The sequence below is a fragment of the Bombus affinis genome, chromosome 2 (genome assembly GCF_024516045.1).
Source record: "Bombus affinis isolate iyBomAffi1 chromosome 2, iyBomAffi1.2, whole genome shotgun sequence".
In the NCBI taxonomy this organism is placed as follows: Eukaryota; Metazoa; Arthropoda; class Insecta; order Hymenoptera; family Apidae; genus Bombus; species Bombus affinis.
The window spans coordinates 8,601,792-8,619,429 of record NC_066345.1 but is presented as its reverse complement, the minus strand read 5'-3'; the positions used below and the strand labels follow the sequence as shown (position 1 = coordinate 8,619,429).

At 27.6% G+C, this 17,638-nt stretch overlaps 6 protein-coding genes across 11 annotated transcripts; 3 read left to right on the top strand and 3 right to left on the bottom strand.

Annotated features, from left to right (window-relative positions):
- The first annotated feature begins 22 nt into the window (after window positions 1-22).
- LOC126913922 (inosine-uridine preferring nucleoside hydrolase-like) lies at window positions 23-1,698 on the top strand. 3 transcript variants are annotated; one of them, XM_050717223.1, is made up of 5 exons: window positions 23-176; window positions 260-451; window positions 521-812; window positions 888-1,024; window positions 1,099-1,698. In XM_050717223.1, the coding sequence occupies exons 2-5, from the start codon at window positions 260-262 to the stop codon at window positions 1,444-1,446; spliced, it is 969 nt and encodes a 322-aa protein (XP_050573180.1). In that variant the 5' UTR covers window positions 23-176; the 3' UTR covers window positions 1,447-1,698. The 3 variants fall into 3 exon arrangements, with proteins under 3 accessions (XP_050573180.1, XP_050573181.1, XP_050573179.1); XM_050717224.1 differs by having other exon boundaries at window positions 29-451; window positions 521-635; window positions 720-812; XM_050717222.1 differs by having other exon boundaries at window positions 30-451.
- LOC126913944 (bublin coiled-coil protein) lies at window positions 1,630-2,772 on the bottom strand. The gene is made up of 4 exons (XM_050717258.1): window positions 2,691-2,772; window positions 2,157-2,274; window positions 1,788-1,971; window positions 1,630-1,683 (listed from the first exon to the last, which is right to left on the bottom strand). The coding sequence occupies exons 1-3, from the start codon at window positions 2,742-2,744 to the stop codon at window positions 1,805-1,807; spliced, it is 339 nt and encodes a 112-aa protein (XP_050573215.1). The 5' UTR covers window positions 2,745-2,772; the 3' UTR covers window positions 1,630-1,683; window positions 1,788-1,804.
- A 475-nt stretch (window positions 2,773-3,247) lies between these two features.
- On the bottom strand, window positions 3,248-4,887 carry LOC126913924 (peptidyl-prolyl cis-trans isomerase E-like). Of its 4 annotated transcripts, none has more exons than XM_050717227.1 (4): window positions 4,739-4,887; window positions 4,464-4,633; window positions 3,759-4,121; window positions 3,248-3,653 (listed from the first exon to the last, which is right to left on the bottom strand). In XM_050717227.1, the coding sequence occupies exons 1-4, from the start codon at window positions 4,770-4,772 to the stop codon at window positions 3,336-3,338; spliced, it is 885 nt and encodes a 294-aa protein (XP_050573184.1). In that variant the 5' UTR covers window positions 4,773-4,887; the 3' UTR covers window positions 3,248-3,335. The 4 variants fall into 4 exon arrangements, with proteins under 4 accessions (XP_050573184.1, XP_050573185.1, XP_050573187.1 ...); XM_050717228.1 differs by having other exon boundaries at window positions 3,759-4,118; XM_050717230.1 differs by lacking the exon at window positions 4,739-4,887 and having other exon boundaries at window positions 4,437-4,604.
- Window positions 4,888-4,929: 42 nt separating this feature from the next.
- On the top strand, window positions 4,930-7,492 carry LOC126913900 (succinate-semialdehyde dehydrogenase [NADP(+)] GabD). The gene is made up of 2 exons (XM_050717174.1): window positions 4,930-5,078; window positions 5,313-7,492. The coding sequence occupies exon 2, from the start codon at window positions 5,316-5,318 to the stop codon at window positions 6,849-6,851; it is 1,536 nt and encodes a 511-aa protein (XP_050573131.1). The 5' UTR covers window positions 4,930-5,078; window positions 5,313-5,315; the 3' UTR covers window positions 6,852-7,492.
- On the bottom strand, window positions 7,373-9,526 carry LOC126913913 (lipid droplet-regulating VLDL assembly factor AUP1-like). The gene is made up of 3 exons (XM_050717205.1): window positions 9,280-9,526; window positions 7,797-8,701; window positions 7,373-7,722 (listed from the first exon to the last, which is right to left on the bottom strand). The coding sequence occupies exons 1-3, from the start codon at window positions 9,318-9,320 to the stop codon at window positions 7,490-7,492; spliced, it is 1,179 nt and encodes a 392-aa protein (XP_050573162.1). The 5' UTR covers window positions 9,321-9,526; the 3' UTR covers window positions 7,373-7,489.
- Window positions 9,527-9,969: 443 nt separating this feature from the next.
- Window positions 9,970-16,882, top strand: LOC126913895 (TBC1 domain family member 14-like). The gene has a single exon (XM_050717166.1). The coding sequence runs from the start codon at window positions 10,844-10,846 to the stop codon at window positions 12,698-12,700; it is 1,857 nt and encodes a 618-aa protein (XP_050573123.1). The 5' UTR covers window positions 9,970-10,843; the 3' UTR covers window positions 12,701-16,882.
- Window positions 16,883-17,638: the final 756 nt, after the last annotated feature.

Genomic DNA, 17,638 nt, shown 5'->3' with positions numbered 1-17,638 from the left:
ACTATATATATGTATACATAAACCTATAAATACATATATCTGGAGTTAACTTCTTAAAGTGTGCTTAATGAGATTAAAATTAATGTTTGTTACAAACACTTACAATAAGAAATTAAAATATTTAACACCTGTACATAATAATTCAATTTAATAAACATTTATTTTCATTATAACAAGTAAAATATCTGTAAACTATAAAGTAGTAAACTAGTAAGTTCTTTATGTTATAAAATAAAAAGTAAAATATTTTTCAATTAAGATGGCAGAAACCAAAGTTATCATTGATTGTGATGCTGGTATAGATGATGCACTAGCATTGATAATATTAATTGCTGCTCATAAACAGAAGAAAATTCAAATTGAAGCAATTACTTGTGTTAATGGCAATACAACTGTAGACAATGTGGTAAAAAATGTATTTAGAACTTTAGATGTTTGTAAGGCAACAGATGTAAGTTCTAGTTTTTTACATATTCTATGTGCTTTTAACAAATGTATGTTAAGTACTTTATTATTTCAGATACCAGTTTATCAAGGAGCATACGCACCTTTAGTTTGCATTAAAAATGCAGTTCAAGATCATTATCATGGCATTGATGGATTTGGAGACGTATATAATACCCAGATAGATACAAGTAAATTAGAACACGAACATGCTGCATATGCATTAAATAAGATTGTATCAAAACATCCCAATGAAGTGAATATCTTATGTATAGGACCATTAACAAACATAGCATTGGCTATAAAAATGTATCCTCAATTTGTGGACCATGTCAGAGAATTTTACATTATGGGAGGAAATGTAACAGGTGATATTTATTCTCTTTATTTATTTTTATTAATCATGTTTTCGTACTTTTATTCACCTTCATTGTATACATTAGCACAAGGAAATATTACACCTCAAGCAGAATTTAATTTTTATATGGATCCAGAAAGTGTACATATAGTATTTAATAATAACAAAAATCCTTTGAGGCTGTTACCATGGGAAACGTGTTTAAAATCTTGTATTTCACATGTGTGTATATTGATTTAAGTACTGTATAAACTACTATCTAATAGATATCAATAATTTAATTTAATACTTTTTAGGAATGGCGGAGAGACGTATTAGGTAAAATGGATAAACCTTGCATTCAGCTTATGAATGATGTTGAATATGCATATCAAAAGACAAGAAAAAGAGGATTTCCTAATTATATTACATGTGATGCCATTTTAGCTGCAATATTATTAAAGCCAGAAATTGCTCAAAATGTAGTGCCATATCATGCTGATATTGAATTAAATGGTACTAGAACACGAGGTCAGGTTGTACTTGATCATTTATTGTCAAATGAACCTAATGTACTCCTAATTCAAGATTTTGATTCAGAAAGTTTTAAAAAACTTTTAATATTTTCTGTAGATAACTTAGATTATAATATGACAAATATATAATAAAGTTAAAACTACAATATGTACATGAATAATATTTTGCGCATGTATATGTATTTTTATATTTGGTTTGTTATTATATAGAAACACAAGAATGATTTTATATATTACTCAAATTTTAACAGGAATGTTCCCAATTTTTAAATGTTTAAACAATGCCACATTGTACTATAAAACAGTAAAAAATATAATGTCATACTGTTTTATTATTCAATATATGTATTTACAATATATTATCATCTGGAACAGTAAAAAGGTTAATTTATTGTAATGTAAAACATTGTAAAAATTTGGAATATATTATTAATGGAGTATAAATATGTATTTTCGGGGTATAATTATACCTATTTCAGACAAGATATTATAAATCCGATTTCACGGAATCCTGGAATTCTTGAAATTGTTTTCTTGCTTCTCGATTTGATTGTAGTAACTGAATCAATTCTGCACGAATATCGTCATTTTTTTGTTCGAGGTTATCCAAAACTGAATTAAGCTGATCTAATTGAGCATTTATAGCTTCAAATTCTAAAATCAGAAAATTTGAATACATACGTTTTAATCAATAAAACTATACATTCTATACGTAGAATTTTATTAAAAATATAATATGTAAATATGTATGTGTAAAGAAACTATATATACCAAATACTAGACAAACTAAGAGAGCAGTTTATCTATCATGTATATTTTTATATAAAATTATCATTTACCAGCATCATTACAATTTTCTTCATCTTCTTCATTTTCCCATCCGTTTTTATCGCCTCCCTGATTTTCCTTTGGCCGCACTGCGTTCTGAACCATATTTTCATCTGCCATTACTTTTATCTACCATTATCGTTCGATGTGATATATATATAAATAAAATTTTGATTATATACATAAATGCTAAAATTAACAAAGTTACAATTTGAAGTGAATAATTTTGCCTTTTATAACTGCTACTGTATGAATACAAATTATATAATTATAAGATTAGGTTTTTTTGTACATTGCAAATATGCCCTAAATCTAACCTATTTCGAAAAATAAACTATTAGTAATCATATGAAAATATAATTTTGTACAAGACATTTAAGACTTAATTATTTTAAAAATATGAATAACATATTTTTAAATTGCAATATTTTATTAGAGATAGAAACAAAATTGCATACTACGCAAATATATGGAATATTTAATAAAATAAAATATAATTTTAACAACTTATAAAAGTAATTTCATAAACAATATTTAGAGTCTACTTCATAATACATCAGCAGCAGCAATAGTTTCACCAGTAATGTATGAAGCATCATCACTTACTAAAAATGTAGCAACTTTTGCTATATCATCTGATTCACCAAACCTCTATATTGGTATTGTTGATAACATTGCTTTCCCTAGTTCATATTTATGAAGTTATGTAAAATATTATTATGTATTATTAATAATATAGTAAGAAAAGAATATAAAAAAATGTATCATTTGTGAAAATTTAGTCTTTATAATACCAGGTGCTATGCAATTTACACGAATTCTTTCAAACGCAAGAGTAACAGCAGCTACTTCATTTATTCCTAATAAAGCAATTTGCTAATGCAATATATGCTGAAATGCTGCAATATAAATTTTCAATTGCAATTCATCATGAAATATACATGATAATGCTCAGTATGAAATACAAAAATTACATCCATGATATCAGATGTATGTTAGTACTTAAAACATGTCTTTTAAAAGAAAATTTCTTAATTAAATCTTAAAACTTATAAATGAAAGAAAATTTTGTAAATCAGAGCTCAAGCTGAAAAATAAATAATTATAGGACTGTGTATTTTCTTTATTAAAAACTCTAACTGATACAAAATCTGTGAGAGCTAATATAATTATGTAATAAATGTGATTATTTAAGTCAATTCTCCACAAGCTATTATAACAACTTTCTGAGTAGGAGTGCCTGTTTTTGTTCCACATTTCTCCATTTTTTTTAAGACATCTAAACCACTAAGAACATGTCCAAAGACTACATGTTTTCCATCTAGCCAATCTGTACGTGCTGTACATATGAAAAATTGTGATCCATTTGTATTTGGACCAGAATTTGCCATTGACAATGTACCTGGTCCTGTATGTTTTAGTTCAAAATTCTCATCATCAAATTTATTTCCATAGATTGACTTTCCTCCTGTTCCATTATGATTTGTAAAATCTCCTCCTTGACACATCTAAATTTGTGTATATAAGGAATATATATCCACTGTTACATTTGTTATATAAAAGATACATGAAAAAAAAGTATCTGACATTGTAAGAGAATAAATAAAGGATACAAATTCTGGAATAATTCTATGAAAAGTGCTTCCTTGATAACCATATCCCTTTTCATGAGTACAAAGGGCACGGAAATTTTCAGCAGTCTTTGGTACAATATCAGCTCTCAACATCATAATAATTCTACCTACTTCTTGTTTTCCGATACTAATATCAAAATATACTTGAGGATTCTGTTTCCCTTTTTTTGGCTGCATTGTATCACTTGATTTTGTATTATCATCATTTTTAAGTGTTTCACCTGCATGTTCTTGTAACCATACATCATCAGCCCAAACAGGTTTCGATGAACCTTCCTTTATCTTCTGTGGTTTTGCAATATTTACTCTGATTGTTCGGCCAAACAACTCAGAATCATTCTGCTTATTCAAGATAAGGTTTGATAAAATTTATGGATTAAATGATTTTAAAACGATCAATATTATAATGATTAGATAAATGGAATTAGTTTTTTGTCTACATTTATATGAATTTTATAGTAATAGATAGAAGAGAATATAATAATTATATTAGAATATAATACATTGTTTCTTTTATATTAAATTCTTTAAACATTTTTCTGTATAATTGTTATTGCAAAGATAGAACAAAATGTTAAAAGAGCAAAATATTACATATATTATCAAAAGAACTGAATTTGGCAGATCTTTATTATAAAACTATATTAAATAACTCACACAGATAGTGTTGTTTTATACATGTACCATGTTATCAATTGCTGCTGCTGCATCTTCTGCACTTTCAAACTCAATAAAAGCAAATCCTCTATGTTTCTCTGATTCATAATCTAATGGTATTTGTACATCGACAATTTCTCCAAAGGGTATAAATGCTGCATGTAATACTTTTTCATCAACCTCTTCGGCTAAGCCTCCTAGATATCGAAAATAGTAATAAACAAGATATATAAATTATATTAAAAATAGGTTATATTATCATAATATATAGGTAGAATTAATAGTAACAAATTGCTACCTACCCACATAAATAGTTCTTTTCGTATTCGTACTCATTGTGCATAAAATTCTTGTATGCTTTTTGTTTTGTCGAATATGATACTGTAATAAACATTTAAATCCGATAATAATTTTATTGACTGAAGGACGCCGGCGCGCCGGCTACACATACTATTGCAAAGTCGAAGCTGGAATGCGTGTGCAGGTTTAATCAGAAAGTCGGAATAATCGGCTAGTTATATAAGGTCAATTGCGATAAAATTAATAAGACGAGTTGATAACGTTACTTGAAAATAGCTGTATGCAATAGAACGTTGCATCGAACACATAAGTTACCTTTCTTTGATATTCATCTATTCAAAGGTAAGTGTCATTTTGACAGTTTACTAACGTATTCATATGCAAATTATAAAATACGTGATTAACGTGAAATAACATCACTGCGTCATATTTTTAAATGTTACTTTTATTCAATATCAATTATAACATTTAATAACTAGTTTCATAATCAGTTTACCTACATATAATTAACATTGTGTTTTCACTCAAAAAGTGATGTAACTTTTTTATAATCTTTCATAAATTATTTGGTTACAGATTATGCATCCAACTTTCTCCAATATGCATCTATTACAAAGAAATATTTCATATTATACTGCTTTCTTAAGTCGATCAATACATCTTTTAAGAGATCAAGCATATGTAAATGGAAAATGGATAGGAGGAAGAAAAAATGAAACATTTCCTATTTATAATCCAGCTGATCAATCTGTTATTAACAATGTGCCTGACATGGATGTTGAAGATACAAAATTAGCAATTAATGCAGCATCTAAAGCTTTCCAATCATTTAATAAGACAACAGCAAAGGAACGAAGTGATTTACTTAGAAATTGGTATAATTTAATGGTAGAACATTCAGAAGACTTAGCAAAAATCTTAACTAAAGAAAATGGAAAATCTATCACAGAATCCAAAGCTGAGATCAAGTATGGAAATTCATTTGTTGAGTGGTTTTCAGAAGAAGCTAGACGAATTGATGGAGAAATACTGCAAACGCCAATTGCTAACAGAAAGCTTTTTTTATACAAAGAGCCAATAGGTGTTGCTGCTTTAATTACACCATGGAATTTTCCACATGCTATGATTACACGTAAAGCAGCTGCTGCTCTTGCTGTTGGATGTACTTGTGTAATTAAACCATCAGAAGAAACACCCCTTACTGCTTTAGCATTAGCAGATCTTGCAGAAAAAGCAGGTTTTCCTCAGGGAACAATAAATGTAATTACAACAGGTTTAAAAAATTCTCCTGCTGTTGGTAAAGAATTATGTGAAAATTTTGATGTAAAAGTTTTATCATTCACTGGTTCAACAAATGTGGGGAAAATTTTATACAAAAACAGTGCTTCAACTGTAAAGCGGCTTAGTCTTGAATTAGGGGGTAATGCATCATTTATTGTTTTTGATTCTGCAGACTTAGATATAGCTGTACATGGTGCTATGGCAAGTAAGTTTCGTAATTCTGGTCAGACATGTGTTTCTGCAAATAGGTTCTTTGTACACAGTAGTAAATTTGACCAATTCATAGAAATGTTTTTATCAAGAATTAAAAGTGAAATTAAAATGGGTGATGGTAGTAAGAAAGGTGTCACACATGGGCCTCTCATTAAAGAAAGTCAGTTAAATATGGTACATGCATTAGTTACTGATGCTGTAGAAAAAGGAGCAAAAGTGCATTGTGGTGGTACACCATTACCTGAGTTAGGACCACTATTTTATGCCCCCACACTTATGACAGATGTTACCAAAGACATGCAAATTTACAACAAGGAAATTTTTGGCCCAGTAGCTGTTATTCATAAGTTTGAAACCGAAAATGAAGTTATACAATCCTCTAATGATACATCTGTTGGATTAGCTGGATATTTTTATTCCCAAGATATATCACAAATATTTAGGGTAGCAAAACAATTAGAAGTTGGAATGATTGGTGTGAATGAAGGGATAATTTCTACTGCAGAAGCTGCTTTCGGAGGGGTAAAAGAATCAGGTTTAGGAAGAGAGGGTTCTAAACATGGTGTTGATGATTTCCTTCAGATAAAGTATTTATGTCTTGGAAATATTAAGTATCATTGAATTTTATTAAGCAATTTATTTAAATTATCTAGTATAATAATATTAAGAGGATATTAGATCCTAAAAAGTATCGAAGTTAAAAAATGCTCAGTTAGTAATATATTCTCATAATTAATAAAATAAGTTGAAACTTTAAACATGTTTTGTATAAAATAATAGTTTAGGATAATTAAGCAGTAAAATATTGATATAATATGTATTATTTATCAAATTGAATGTCTTCCAATAGTTTATAAGTTATAAGAATATTATAAATGGTATATATAGATAATGAAACATATTGTACATTTAGTGCATTCTTATATGTATATATATTTGTTCATAATTTATTAATTTTTGTGCCATACGGAGTAATGAATTTATTTTTATATATAACTAACATATAAATGAAGTTTTTATTTTACTTAATGAAAATATGAAAAATATGAATCGACTGAAAATATTGTCTTCCAAAATGTCTTTCTATAATAATAATATAATATTTATATAAAAGAATAGGACATTATAAACATATACAGTCGTATTTTTGAAATAAAGTTATATTCACAGTATGTAATAGTAAATACACATACGGTAAAACGTTAGATATTTGTAATCAATAAAGATACAATAACCAGAATAAAGCTGTAATGAGAATGTCAGCAGTTTTTAAGTCCATGTTTTTGAATATACCTTTCTCTAGCTTCTCTTAGCATTTTAATTTTTCTTTCCTGGAAGGAAGAAGATCCTACATTACTGTTGTCTTTAACTGTACTTTTTTGTAATTGATTTAGCGATGCTGTTCGTGTAACTGTTTGAGATGAATCTGGAGTATAAGTAACTATGCCATCCAATATATTGGCAATTGTAATATCAACATTGCGTGTTTTTACTGAAATAAAGATTAATGAATTAGAATTAATGTTGAAGATTGAAAGTAATAATAATAATTATTTCTTTACGTACAAAGATCTCTGAGAATCACATTATGCGGGACTAATGGAAGCACTTCACTGACTTGTCGGACCATTCTCTGTATTTCAATGCTATGTATAACTTGTGAAGTTGGAGAATTTCTATTGAACCTCCTACTTCGTGCCTTTTCCATAATATAGCGTTTTTCAAATTCTTTTTTATCTAACACGGTATGAGAACTTGTTTGAAGTCCAAGATTACTTGCTATGTCTTTTTCTACTTCCCGTACTAGTACTTCACAATCTGGATTTTGCTTGATTTTCAGGTACTTAAATATGAAAACTGTATAAGGAACAAACATGAACCAAAAAATATCTATCCATCGTCTAGATGCCAATGAGGTAAGATGAATGGATATAAATTCTGGCCTCCATGCTTTAATTGCAACTGGTTGAACAGATGCTTCTATGGTAAATGGCCAAGAGTTGAATTTTAACAAGGCTACACGACTATTGGTTATACCAAATTCAGGTTGTATCGCAATATTGCTATCTGTTGTAGAAAGAAACTGTTTCATATTGGCAATTAGTGCTTCTTTGCTATTCATATCCATTACTTGTAAACCTAGTGCATTGCCCATGGAGGTAGGTAGTTCCCACATAGTAGGACTTAGTGCTTGTGTAGCTTTATATAAAGCAAAATGATCCAAGACGGAGACATTATTACTAATTACAATTCTTGCCTGTTTGTCTCTAACTTCACCTTCATTGATCTTCACCATTATACCAAAAACAAAACTAAATCCATGATGTAAAAATGTCCGAAGAGTATTATAATCAGGTAATAGTATTGCAATAAGCCAAAGTTGTAGAGCAATTAATAACCGTAGTGATACAAGTAAAAGACCAACTGGAGTATATAAAAATATAAGTGCAAGACGCCAACCACTGGGAAACCTAAATAAAATATTTAATTTTAACATATTATAATAATATTGAAATTAATTATTAATAGTAATACTATTTAAATTAACAAATATGTATATTTAAAATATAAAAATATTCTTATTGATAAATTATTTTTTCTACATTATAATTACCATTAATTATTAATAGTAACATTTATAAATAAAAATTAAATGGCTTTTTATATCTGTTATTGTGAAATAAGTAATCATGTGAAACAAAAATATATTTTTAACTGTTCTTATGCAATATATGCTGTTATACATAAAAGGTTTTCCACATATTTCATAAACTAACATAAAAAGAATATTATGTTTTTGTATTAATAATAATATTGTATATAGAAATCATATTCTTCATATTTCAGTTATAAAATATTATTTAAATAATATTTCACATATTTATATAGTATCCATATGTTAATAACAAAAAATTATTTCAGAATCCCAAACATATATTAATATCAATTATTAATATTAAAAGTTAAATTATATTTGTCATTAAAAAAAATTATGAAAATTATGTGCAAAAGGTTATTTAAAACCATTGTTTACAACTGATTATATTACCTGCTTTTATCAAATAAGTCCTGAATATCAATTTGTGACATTTCTTACAATAAACATCTGTTATGTTAAAAAATTCACACTTGACAATTGTATTTCACTGAAATAATCACAATCTTTTACTGAAACTTAACAATGACCTGACTGATATGTGACCTTTTTTAACCTACTTTTCAATAGCTTTTCAATTAATACGAATTTTCGTTTTCGTCAGTTTCTGCAATCAGCTGTTTTGATACAAACGTTCTAGGGATTTTCGCTCTAAGATTGAGTATGATGCCCAACTATAAAGTCATGCCATCTTTGGTTATGACATGATACATTAATGTATACATATATACATATAGATAATATTTTCATCGCATTTTCATATGACCTTCGTCGCTTTATAATGTCACTAGATCTAACTACCCAAAATAAATTTTAATTGCATTTTGAACAACATTATTATAGGCTATTTAAAAGTAATAAATATTCAATCGCGACTGAAATGGTTTTGAACCATCAACAGTTATGATTAAATATTAATTATAATTTTTCTTATTCTATTTATTTATGATTTTATTCTTTTATTCTATTTATTATTGTACATTCTTTATTTTTATACTAGATTATTATGTTTATTAACGTCAAAAATATTTGAGCTTTAAAGTTACATGTATATATGTTTTTATGTTTTATATTATAGGTATACAACGATAAGCAAGAAGTAAGATGTATATTAATAATATAATATTACGTTAATAAAAATGAAAAAGTTACTGTATGTATATTATTAATTTAACAATGGGAAATGATAATGCAATCACGTGATTTCATATTGTCGCAGTGGTAAGGATCAGTAACCAGGCACGGAACAGTTTTCTTTATAGCTTCTTATATCATCAAAAAGCTAAAATATTTTTCTTCTAACTAGTATATTACATACATACAATTTAGAATATTAGTTTATCGTGTATATAAATTAAAGAAAAAATATATAGTTTCTGTTCCTTGTAGTATCGAACGTGTATGTATTTGTCAATTTCAAGCCAGTGTTAAGTTTCGAACACAGCATCACATTATAATTACGTTAAATATTTGTAAATGGTATTATACCATTTATACCTACGTGCGTCACTGTTTTGGTGTGAAAATTAAATCTACTCTTTTATAATCTCTTGTAATACATCGAATTCAACCAAAAAGAATTACGGATATAATAACTGAAGGCATTTCTTCAGAATACGAATAATCCATTTGCTAAAAATATATAAATGTGGAATTTATTTGTCTTTGTGACAGAATAAAGTTGATAAGGTAATTGTCACCTATCTACAGAAACTCCTATAATGTAAGAACTATGCCAAAAGGAACAGATTTTATATGTGGGTGTTATTCCATCGCAACATCGATATAATTGAGAATATTAATGATGTGTATATATAACACTATTAAAATGTAATGAAAAAAATATGCATAAATACAAATCTATAGATATTGGATATGAGAACTTGATTTCTTATTGGTTTGTCCTGATTGGAAAAACATTTAATATATCGATAAGGTTAGGAAACGGGCGTCAATCATGAAGAATCCTGTATCTAATCATTTAAATGGAAATAATCATCATTCATCACAAAATGTACCTCCATGTATTGTGTCTCGTTATGGAAATATGTCTAACAATTATCAAGTATTAAAAGTTGCCGGACGAGATTCTAATTGCTACATTGCAAATAATATTGTTCGAAAAATTGGCAAACAACAATTGGTGTCATTGAATGGAAGTTCTATATCCTGTAATAGTGTGAATATCAATGAAGCTTTGGCATGCGATGTAGCTTCTGTGCCTGCTGTAAAAACTAAGGCATTATGTGTCCATATTCGAGAAAATAAATGGTACGATGCTGGTAATGTAGTTTCTGTAGGAGTTGCTGGAACTAGCTTAAACCATGCATTGGAAAGTATGTCTTTAGCTTATAATCCCACTACAAAACAAATATATTCTTTAGAGGAATCGAATGAATCACAGTTGGATACTAAATCTCAATATCTAGATTCTCCTTGCGATTATAAGGAAGAACCTTTAAATGACAATTTCAAGGTTGATGAAGATAAATATACAAGACTGGAAAGTGGTAGTGCAAACAGTAGTCCTAGAAACAGTCTGCCACGTTCTTGTAGCAGTACAGTGTCTTCCCTTAGTGAAGTCTCTCCTTCTGGAAGTTTCCTGGGTTCTGATGATCAACAAGTTACAGAACGGACTGAGAAGTCTAAGCGTTGGGGACTAAATACTCTTTTTTCAAAGAATGTATTTTCATGGAAAAATAAAGATTCGCAACAATCTACACCTACAGGTAGTCCATCAAGAAATATAGATAAGGTAGGGGGAAGTTTAGCTTTAATACAACAGCCAAGACCAGCTAATCTACCAGCTAAAAATGCAGTTGAAGAAGAACGCCATCGCAAACAATATAGTGCTATTCTAGAAGCAGCAAGAAAACGAGAATTAAGAGAAGAAAAAGAACGTAAACATCAAAGAGAATTGCAACTTAAAGAAGAAGAGAGATTAGCAGAGGATTCTCATACTTGGAATGTACACATTCTTCCTAAATTTGAAAGTGTTAAAAATACAAAAAAGGTACGTGAATTATGGTGGCGTGGTCTTCCACCTAGTGTTCGTGGCAAAGTGTGGAAATTAGCAATTCCAAATAATTTAAATATAACAACACATCTTTACAATATATGTTTGGACAGAGCAATATCAAGTCCTATAAGTGAAACATTAGCTGCAATCAAATTAGATGTATCTCGTACTTTTCCTACTTTATGTGTCTTTCAAGAAGGTGGACCATTATCTAATAGTCTTCAAGGCATTTTAGCAGCCTATGCAGTTTATAGGCCTGATGTAGGTTACGTACAAGGTATGAGTTTTGTGGGTGCAGTGTTATCATTGAACATGGAACCTCCAGATGCCTTTACCTGCTTTGCTAATTTATTAAATCATCCCTGTCACAGATCTGCTTTTACATTAAACCAGAAACAGATGGATATTTATTACAAGGTATATTCTAGCGCACTTGCACATAAGCTACCAAAAATTTTTTCCCATTTTACAGTAGCTGGTCTTAGCCCAGATTTATATTTGTTAGATTGGTTATATACTATATATGCTAAGGCAATGCCTCTGGATGTTGCATGTAGGGTCTGGGATGTTTTTCTTAGAGATGGGGATGAGTTCCTTTTTAGAACGGCACTTGGTGTGTTGCACTTGTATCAAGAAGAATTATTAAAGATGGACTTTGTACATGGAGCACAGTTTCTTACTAGGTTGCCAGAAACTTTACAGGCAGAGGCTTTATTTAACAGTATTAGTCAAATGTCTACTACTGTTGGAACAACAACGTTTCAACAAATGTTAGTTCAATTTTCTTCATTGTAATTTTGTGAATTATGATGAAGGATATAGAAAGGTAGCCATATTTAAAAAATAAAAAGAACGAATCTCAAATACTATTTTTGTTATTGTGATTAGTAAAAGATACTTTCTATGCTGAAAATTTAAATATTATTTATATAAATTTAAAAAAATACATATATAAAAGTGTGCTTAAATTTCACATAATTTTAAAACATAATTCATTCTGTTTTTCTAAATGAGCATTAGAAATTTCCCAAAAAGTTTTATTTACAATAAATATTATCGTGATTCAATTTGTTTTCATAATTAATATACAAAGAAGATGATCTTGTATTAAATTTTACTATATGAATTACAATACTGAAAGATATGATGTACTATTTCATACATTTAAAACATAAAGAAAGCAAGAGCTTCCCAGAAAATTGTAAACATATTTTAATAAGTTAATTGTGTAATAAACAAGGTATGTAAATGTATTCTGCTATTAAATAAAAAAAGGCGAAATGTGCTATATTGAAGGATAAAATTGGACATAAATTTGATAAATATATATATATATTTTATATTTCCAAATAAAAAATTAAGATATATATAATTTCTAAGATACTTTTATGGAACTTTAAAAGAACAAAATTATTAATGTCTCAGCTTAACTTTTTATATTTGCAATATTTCATTGAAAAACAAAATTCATATATTTCTTATTTTTGTTGTATAATTACAATGTGAAAATATTTTCACAATTTCATTATTACATATTTTACAAATAGTGAGTGATACATACATGAAAGTATGCTATGATATATTATATTGCACTATAATTTCATTACTTCAAAGTATCTATCACAGATACTAGATCTCAACTGCAATGTACATCTTAATAAATACTCTGATATACATTTAAGTATACTTATTGCGATCAGGCAGAATATTACATACTCTCGTATTATTATAAATAAGCAGAATATTAATTGAAAATGTCTGAATACTTATATTAATAGTAAATGCATTAATAAATATAACATAAATAATAAAATTATGTGCCACATAATACGTATATACGTATATCTAAAAAAAATACAATTAATTTCAAGCGATCTTGGTGCAAATACAACTGTTGAAAGGCAAATAAATAATTAAGCTATTTTTTTCAAATACATGATTTAATGTACAACATTATATCAATACATCTTCTAAGCTTTATGATACTCAATATATGTAAGACAATTGTCCATCAAATGTGAATTAAGAGATACAATTTCATTATACTTTCATAATATGTAATAGTAAATTAATTTTGGCAAAATCTGCATGATGGATTAAGCAATCTCTAAAAGTAAATAATATCAAGAATAAAATTATATCAAGATTTTTGTCTATTTAAAAAGTAATATTTTAAGAATTAATTATAAAACTCAATAATATCTATTTACAATAATTTTATTCATAAAATCCTTTTTTGTTTTGTTTATTGTTGTAATAGATTACATTTTATTTATTCATATATGTAGAAATTAATGATGCAAAGTGTAAGCAATGTCTTTAGTTTTATTACACGCACAAGAAGACAGTAAATAGAAAGTTGCAATATTAGTATCAATTTAAATAATTCGAATATTCATTTATTATTAATTAACATATATTTTATTTGCTATAGTCTTATATAATACAAGATCTTGTCCTTTAAGTGGCCTTTATAATAAGAGGAATATATTCAAATTTAAGAGTTTATAATTTTTCTAATTATTAAGCTTCATTATATATACAAGTTTCAAAAACATATTTTTTTACAACTTAGCTATTGTAAGCTTATTGTATGTGCTTGTTGTGTAATGTTTCGTTTTCGTCTTCGTGTTATACTTTCCGTTTGAATCGTTTAAAGTAATAATATACTGAAAATAGAACGCAGAATATGATATAGCCAATGTCAGTGTTAACTGAATTATTCCATTTCATTATATAAACATTTCCAAATACAAGCACATTGCAATAACTGCTTATAGCATGGCTTAATGCTTTAAATAGAATTTGAACGTTATACAAACTAGTTATCTGAAAATATATAATAACATCTAAATAAATATCTTGCGAAATATATGGCAATTAGTGATAACATAAAATATTATAAAATTATATTGTCTGAATAGATTTGGGCTTTTTTTTTTTGTCTTTTTTGCAAAAGAAAATCCCAATGAACAACTCGGAATATGAAGAATAGTGGAAAATTAAATGTAAACTTGGAATCTCTTAAAAACCCGTGATATTCTAATTTTTAATTGACAATACTCTTATTCCATCCACTATTCAGATTGATTGATTACTCAACGGTTTAGCGTTCGCTAATATACATTTACATTATTAAATACAATTGTAAATATAAGCATAGGTTGCAGAATAAAATAGTATGAAACTATACGAAAATGAGCATAATTATATTACGATAATTTGCTTTCTGTATGTGTATGTAGAGGAACGCGCTCGCACATTTATGTGTAATCGATAAATTCTATTAACGAAGTATATCGATTAAAAAATGTTATTAACATACTTACGACATTATGCTAAATGATTATTAATTTTAATTTCCCAAGAATTATAGTTTAAGGGTCGTTTTACTCAAATTTCTGTTTGTCAAATACTTTGAATTGATAAATCAGTAATAAATTTATGATATATCGAATATACACATATATAAAATATGTTCATACTAATGTATTCTTCGTAATCTTTCACGATCTTCTCTCTCTTTCATAAATTAACATACGTATATAATATAACAAACAAGTGCGTGTTTCTATTTCTAAAAATATAATGACAACGTGCCAACCGTTTAATGGTTGTACTAATAGAGAAGAAATAAATTATCCTCCGTATATATCTTTTACTATCATGTCTTCTATTCTTTTTTCAATTATCACAATAGTTTTAGGTGGTTATCGAAATATATACATTATATTTTCTTTAGGGGAATTATATTACCCTACGCCTTCTTAATTACACATCCTATAATCAGATTATAATTACAGAACCAATTAGTTAAATTAGCTTAAATACAGAAAATGTATGTATGTGTATCGTATGTAAATGTGTTGTAAGCTTGTATGAAATATGTTGAGATACATGTAGGCGTATCTACAAATGTTATGTAAATATTAAACTTTTATGAAAAATCATATCTTGAATATTTCACATATTATATTTATCTTATTAACGTCAAAGGTAAAAAAAAAACACTAACTTGTTAAGTATCATTTTAAGTATATGAAACTTTCCTGTAATTTATCAGTATTAAAAAGAAAATGTTTCAACGAAACAAATGATCATTTTGTGGAATATTTACAGAAGAAATCTCATATATCTGATATTATAATTAAATTTGATGAGTAGACAGATGTTGATATATTGGGAATGAACATATGTGATTATATCTATATTGAAGAGTATCGTTGTCGTTATACCTACACGTATCTTATGCCCTTAATTTCGTTGTTTAACAGAGATTAAGATTAAAATAGCTAACAAATGATAAATGATAAAAAAAACCAGAATTTTCTGAATGCGAAATTGAATATGAATGAACGAACAGTTACGTATGATCTATATGCGACACTTCTGTGTTCCTTGTCGTTAGTGCCTCTCGATAGAGGAACTCATTGTATATTTTTTACGCGTTTTATCGTGTACATTTACCTTAAGTGCGATATCCTAATATATATTTTGTAAAAAATCGAACTCAGTATTTATTTTGTGAAATGTGCACATCAATAATGATGTAAAACTTGTAGCTAGGGTGTCAGTGTGTTAAGCGACTGTCATGAAATTTTTACACAGACAACTGAATCCCTTTTGCAGGGGTTTAAAAGCTGTCGAAAATGAACAAATTTCAAGTACATATTTAACAAAATTTCGTAAATAACTTTACTTGAAATTTTCATACTCATGTCTCTTTGAATATATTTAGTACTAATAATATGAAAAATATTTTGTATATAAGGGCGTGCTTGCTTCGAAATTTAAAGGTGAGAGATAAGAAAAACTCGATTCTATTTATTGCAATGGTGTAACAACAGTTTTTATATCGTGTAATGGACGACAGTGAAATTATATAAATGTACGTGTATGTTATACTCTAAATGATGCCAGCGACATATCTCAATGGATCATTTTTGTTCGCATACGAATAAATTACACTTTAAAATATTACCTGTATATATATTTTTTCAGATTTTAACCTACATAAACGAGAAATGTTTTAATTAATATGTTTTTGAAGTATTTCTTTTTCAATTCCTCAAATTTATATTATAAATTTAATAATTTTGGAAATATACTAACGTACACAAACGTAGAAGGGGGAAGGAGATCATAATATCGTAAGTTATAGATTTTGCTAATTTTACTCTTTACTATTTATTAAATACATTGTATTAATCTACTGACGAAGATAATTAATCTATTAGCTTTAATAGTTTATGCCGCCAAAATTTGAAAGAAATATACGGGATGTAAAGATTCAGCATTTCCGCAATAGATGGCAGCACCTTCAACTATGATCAAGGAATCGGTCGCAGTTGTACGCGTGTATTCGCTTGTGCAAGATTTAATTTTATGTAATTATCTTAATTTTCATGTTAATAAGGAATAGTTTATCAGAAAGAAACATCTACTTTTTTCTTTACATGTAAGTAAACCAGAACTAACGTCTAAGCTATTTACTATTTACAGCATCGTTTAAAAATTTACATGCTATAGCGTGTAATTTCGAATTCATTTTACCGCTATTTACGAATGTAAATTGTAATATGTACTTCTAGCAAGCTATAATCAATAGTACCTTCATTAAGAAAGCACAATCATCATTGTTTTTCAGAAATAATTCATTTTTGACAGACAAATTTGCAGAAAAAGGTGCAATAAGCTTCGTACACAATATTGCTCGTAATCTAAACAAAAGAC

What these genes read in the sequence shown, in the direction of transcription:
- LOC126913922 (XM_050717223.1), top strand. Translation starts at nt 260, where the DNA reads ATGGCAGAAACCAAAGTTATCATTGATTGTGATGCTGGTATAGATGAT. An exon ending in ATGTTTGTAAGGCAACAGAT is followed by an intron (nt 452 to 520) that starts GTAAGTTCTAGT and finishes TTATTATTTCAG; the next exon opens with ATACCAGTTTATCAAGGAGC. An exon ending in TAAAATCTTGTATTTCACAT is followed by an intron (nt 1,025 to 1,098) that starts GTGTGTATATTG and finishes AATACTTTTTAG; the next exon opens with GAATGGCGGAGAGACGTATT.
- LOC126913913 (XM_050717205.1), bottom strand. Translation starts at nt 9,320, where the DNA reads ATGTCACAAATTGATATTCAGGACTTATTTGATAAAAGCAG. An exon ending in GACTTATTTGATAAAAGCAG is followed by an intron (nt 8,702 to 9,279) that starts GTAATATAATCA and finishes TATTTTATTTAG; the next exon opens with GTTTCCCAGTGGTTGGCGTC. An exon ending in TGTGATTCTCAGAGATCTTT is followed by an intron (nt 7,723 to 7,796) that starts GTACGTAAAGAA and finishes TCTTTATTTCAG; the next exon opens with TAAAAACACGCAATGTTGAT.
- LOC126913900 (XM_050717174.1), top strand. Translation starts at nt 5,316, where the DNA reads ATGCATCCAACTTTCTCCAATATGCATCTATTACAAAGAAATATTTCA.
- LOC126913944 (XM_050717258.1), bottom strand. Translation starts at nt 2,744, where the DNA reads ATGATGCTTCATACATTACTGGTGAAACTATTGCTGCTGCTGATGTAT. An exon ending in TGCTGCTGATGTATTATGAA is followed by an intron (nt 2,275 to 2,690) that starts GTAGACTCTAAA and finishes CGATAATGGTAG; the next exon opens with ATAAAAGTAATGGCAGATGA. An exon ending in AGAAAATTGTAATGATGCTG is followed by an intron (nt 1,972 to 2,156) that starts GTAAATGATAAT and finishes TTCTGATTTTAG; the next exon opens with AATTTGAAGCTATAAATGCT.
- LOC126913924 (XM_050717227.1), bottom strand. Translation starts at nt 4,772, where the DNA reads ATGAGTACGAATACGAAAAGAACTATTTATGTGG. An exon ending in GAAAAGAACTATTTATGTGG is followed by an intron (nt 4,634 to 4,738) that starts GTAGGTAGCAAT and finishes TTCGATATCTAG; the next exon opens with GAGGCTTAGCCGAAGAGGTT. An exon ending in CAGCAGCAATTGATAACATG is followed by an intron (nt 4,122 to 4,463) that starts GTACATGTATAA and finishes ATCTTGAATAAG; the next exon opens with CAGAATGATTCTGAGTTGTT.
- LOC126913895 (XM_050717166.1), top strand. Translation starts at nt 10,844, where the DNA reads ATGAAGAATCCTGTATCTAATCATTTAAATGGAAATAATCATCATTCA.